General features: G+C 36.5%; 1 protein-coding gene across 2 annotated transcripts in view; it reads right to left on the bottom strand.

Annotated features, from left to right (window-relative positions):
* LOC122246635 (chymotrypsinogen A) overlaps nt 1-5,000 on the bottom strand; it is a 14,963-nt gene that overhangs the window by 1,135 nt on the left and 8,828 nt on the right. For both annotated transcript variants that reach the window (XM_086552668.1, XM_086552669.1), the window contains exons 6-12: nt 4,216-4,337; nt 3,833-3,886; nt 3,126-3,312; nt 2,435-2,552; nt 1,482-1,617; nt 301-410; nt 73-159 (exon numbers count right to left, since the gene is read on the bottom strand). In XM_086552668.1, the coding sequence (XP_086408794.1) occupies nt 73-159; nt 301-410; nt 1,482-1,617; nt 2,435-2,552; nt 3,126-3,312; nt 3,833-3,886; nt 4,216-4,337 (814 nt within the window). The remainder of the gene's footprint in view (nt 1-72; nt 160-300; nt 411-1,481; nt 1,618-2,434; nt 2,553-3,125; nt 3,313-3,832; nt 3,887-4,215; nt 4,338-5,000) is intronic.

The raw sequence follows: 5,000 nt of genomic DNA, 5'->3' as shown, positions 1-5,000 counted from the left end.
AATTCTATTTCATGTGATTATAATCATAGTCATTTCTAAATACTAATTAGAAAAGAAGAAACGTGGACTCACCAACAACCAAACTCCGTTTTCTTTCGCCATCAGGGGACCCCCAGAATCGCCCCTGCATGAGTCCTGTCCTGGATCGGCAGCGCAGATCTGATCGAGTGAGTAAGAAGGTTCATCTCAGATTTCTCGAAGGTTCATACCATTGTGTACTTAATGTTGCAGCTCCTATGAGGAATGCCTTTAGTCTAATTATTATAAATTCCTTTTGACTAATTATTAGCGGGGACTTACATGTTTATCAGTAACGGGGAAGTTTGAGAGGGAGTAAGCATCCTTACAGTCCCCGTGGTCGGACACTGTGACTCCTGCTTCCTGGAGCTCATCCGGGAAAGCTGATCCCGCTAGTGAAAAAGACGAAGGAAATATTTGAATTTAACGTAATAGGTAATAGGGCGTAAGATTGCTGGTTATACTTTCTGTAGAAAAAAAACACCTGCTATCAACTCTAATTCTGTTTTTTTTTTTAATTATAAGAAGTAGTATATTAGAATGCAAAATTACTGATAATACTCAGAATAGTCGGTGTTCCATGAAAAGTGAAATAAGTTAGAATAATGAGATCATTTAGATAGCTTGTGAAACCGAAAATCAATAACACTCACTATAGCACATGTGGGTGTTATTGTAAATACCAGTAGTAGAGGAGGAAATACGTTTGCTATAAGAGTAGCACCCGTAAGAACATTTTATTTTTATTATTAAATCAGACATTGAAGTTAAGATAAGCTTGTCAAATCAAGCATGTACTTAAAATAATCTAAAAAAAAAAAATAAAAAAAAATAAAAACCGGAATATGACAACATATGTAGATGGAGCAGAAGTGAGATTCATTCTTTTTTTAATCATCAGCTGATTGGTTTGTCCTTTTTAGTGCCTTTGCCTCACTCGCGTCCAGAACTGGGCTTTGCTGCTATTTCTGACACTTTTTTCCAAGATGTTTATTCAAGAAATGACTTTCAGGTTATCATCTGTTCTAATTCTAACCGGAAAATTTGCATGATAGCGTCTGAATAGACTGATGAAATTGTATCTGGAAATTGCCTCTTCAATCAGTTAAGTCAGTATAGTAAGGAGCTCTACTGTTACCTGCAAGCACTTTTTGACATTCAGTATATCTGATGCACACACATGAACACACACACAAATACTGTACATGTTTTCTTTTTTTTTTCTTTCTTTCTTTCTTTCTCTTTATCAGAATAACAACGTAACCTAGAGCAGTATCAATTATTCCAGAGGTTATCATAAGTGGAGACATAGGTACCATCTTCAACCTATCAATTATGCTTTCTGAATATCACCTAGCCTTCTACTGCTCAATGGCACATCACTAAAAGTACAAAGTGCATTTCGGATAAAAGAAAGAGCAATGATCTTCAAGAAAATCTTGACACAAGCCAGGTATACTCACGGTAGTCCAGCAAACCCCAGCCTGTTATGACGGCTTTGCTGTTCTCGAAGGTCTTATCAGGAGGCAGGCAAATGGGCCCCACGTTGTTCTTCCACTTGAGAGACGATTTCAGTGTTATTATAGCTATGTCGTTGGCCTGTAAAGGTATTCTTGTGAAGTTGTATTTCCTTTAATTTTTTTTTTTTTTTTTTTTTTTTTTTTTTGTCCATTTGAATTTGATATTTTGACTTTGTGTCTTATCTTCCGGCAATGAAACTGGGATTACATGTAACATAAATTTAACACATTTCTCTTGTTAACTCATTGACACGGGTCATCTTCCAAATAGATGATTCTATGTTATCATTATTATTATCATTATTAGATTATGAACAATGATAATTATCCACTTGTTCTTAGTCATCAAATAGCCAATTACTAGGCCTACTAGCAATGATAATAATAGCAATAACGATAATAATAATGATGACTATTAGTAATGGTAATGATATTAACAATAATGATGATAATAATATTGATTAATAAAATGATAACAATTATAGTGATAATAATGATAACACTTATAATGAAGTTGATAACCATAATCATAGTAACGGAAATAAACAGTTTTTTTCGGAAATGTGAGCAATTGGATAAACAAGTGAGGAAACAGGAGAATAAGGTCAACCTGTAACAAGAATAAGCACTGATTTTAACCCATATATCTGAGAACATATACTGAGAACATATACCAAATTACCAGGTCGGTCGTTAGTAATTTGGTTAGCCATTTCTAAAAAAAAAAAAAAAAAAATCATGTCACAATTATACAAAACCACCGTGGGCAGTACATGTTCCCAAAGCCAATGGGTTAAAATCAGTGCTTATTCATGTCACAGGTTGAACTTATACCTGTCAGAAACATATGTTTTTTGACATGACGAATAATGACAACCTCCCACACACTGACTTACCATCGTATTTGAATCGTATTTCGGATGTATGAGGAGTTTCTTGGCTTTAATGGATTGCAAATTGCTTTCGTCATCGCCTTCAAAGCTGTGCTGGCCTGCAATCACTGTTACCTCCGGTCTGGTGGGAATTTTGGGGACAATATATTCCAAATTGTAAGGTCATTTTTGTATATGCGTATGTATACATATATGTTTGTATCATATATGCGTATATATGGATATATGCTTATATATGTATATATATATATATATATATATATATGTATATATGAATGTGTATACATATATATATATACATACATACATATATATATATATATATATATATATATATATATATATATATATATATATATATATACAGTATATATATATACATATATATATACATATGGATATATATATATATATATATATATATATATATATATATATATATATATATATAATACAGTATATATATATATATATATATATATATATATATATATATATATATATATTTGTATATACATAAATATATAGACGAAGTGCTAAAATCAGGCGTTGAACTAGGATTCCGATTCAAAAAAGGTAAACCACACCCACACTCCAACCCATCAACACAACCCACACCCACATCCGGGAATATGGGCACTGACTACCACGGCGATACCAACCAAGCGTACCGACCCCGAAACCCCAATCCCACCTTTCGTAATCGATACAGTGGGCTGCCGTTAAGACGTGTGTCGACGTGAGGACGGAACCGCCGCAAAGGTACTCCAAGAAACCATCCAGAACTCTCAACCTGACCATCCACGGGTATTCTCCGGGGTCAGACGCCTCTCCGCCCACGATCTTTGTCGCCCCGGCGTTTTTCGGAGCCTTCCCGCACACTGCAACGTTGCACGGGATTGATAATTAGGGTTGGATCAATTTCTATGCTGTTGTCGCGTTTTGGTAGAAGTTTTTGAATGATCTTAGGGATGGATACAGGAGGAAGGTCTGGGAATGTTGGGGGTAGGGGTGGGGGTGGGGAGAGGCGTGATGGAGAAGGGGGGAGGGGGAGAAGAACACACACACACACACACACACACACAGACACACACACACAAACACACACACACACATAAGCACACACTATGATCTGTACTATGAGAAAGAAAAGGAAGTTAGCAATTCTTTTGATATTGCAGGAGAGAGAGCAATAATGATAATGATCGTAAAGATTCTTAATACCATGCAATATATCTGAAGAACATCACGAAAGTGACTCATCTAGCGAAAAAAAAAAACACAACGGACCTAAGAATTACTCTATATATTTCCATCACTTGACATGTGTTTCACAGGTTCTGTACAGTCACCATGATTCCCTGTTAGAAAAAGGATCAGATAACCATGAGGTTTTCTTACCTTTCTCGCATCCTTTAGCTTGTGTTGCACTACTACTCCCTCCTCCGCCAGATCCTGTGGATAGAAAGGGGTTTTGTTATGGTTTTATACTGATAGCTGAGTCTAGTTCATTTGATATTCGATGTTGGTTAATAGGGTATGAAAAGGAGATATTCTTTCTGTCTCTATCTTACTCACTTCTCTCTCTCTCACTCTCTCTCTCTGTCTCTCTCTCTCTCTCTCTCTCTCTCTCTCTCTCTCTCTCTCTCTCTCTCTCTCTCTCTCTCTCTCTCTCTTTCTCCCTTTCTTTCAGTCAGTCTTTCTTCTCTCTCTATCAATTTCCCTCAATCAGTCTTCCTTCTCATTTTTTCCCTTCGTCCTTCTCTAGAAGAAGTTTGACTCACCCTTCACCCCTTTCACGGTGCACACGATTTTGGGCCGAGTTTTGACTTTAGTGACTCTCTGATACGTAAGATAGACGTATTGCAACCCCTTACGCTTGTCGGGGCCCTTGTCATCGCAGTATCTGGCGAAAGGGAGAAGGAAAGGATATCGTCCATGCAATAAGATTATGATACTTGCATATGATATTGCAACTATTCATGGAACGGGTAAAGCTTTCCTCATGTTGTTTAGGGTGAAAGAAAGCGAGGATGTAATAGGGAAAATGAACCGAAAGAACTGAAAGACACTAAAGAGAGGATAAGAGTCGTTATTAGATGCTTGACCGACTTTCCTCTTGAAAAATGAAAGTCGTAAAATTCAGGAAAGATTTCGGAATGTAAATAAATGTGTAAATGGTTCTAAACTATTTCACAACACAAGATATGTAATTGATGTGGTGGTATAAATTGGTCGGAGGTGTGTCATTAATTAACCTGAAATATGATAGCAGTGGCTAAAGTGACCCATATTTTGAAATGTGCGAAGGAAGAAGATACATCAAAAGTCTAGTCATCAGCATTCGCCATTATGAATATGGATCGTGTTAGAATCAAAGTGATCATTTTTGAGAAGAAAAACGGTTGGAAAGATTACAGAGTGCCGAGGAAAACAAGTAACAGGGAGATGAAGGCAACATGTGATTTACCTGGAGAGTGGAAGGGCAAAATTATATGCAAGAAACATAGATAACATAACATTGTGCTGCGCCAGCCGTATGGAAAGCCTTCAAGATGCATAAGATTAT

Source organism: Penaeus japonicus, unplaced genomic scaffold, assembly GCF_977035675.1.
Source record: "Penaeus japonicus unplaced genomic scaffold, GWHDUDI00000001_assembly GWHDUDI00000027, whole genome shotgun sequence".
In the NCBI taxonomy this organism is placed as follows: domain Eukaryota; kingdom Metazoa; phylum Arthropoda; class Malacostraca; order Decapoda; family Penaeidae; genus Penaeus; species Penaeus japonicus.
Note: the sequence above shows the minus strand (reverse complement) of the source record. Positions and strands in the feature narration are given on the sequence as shown.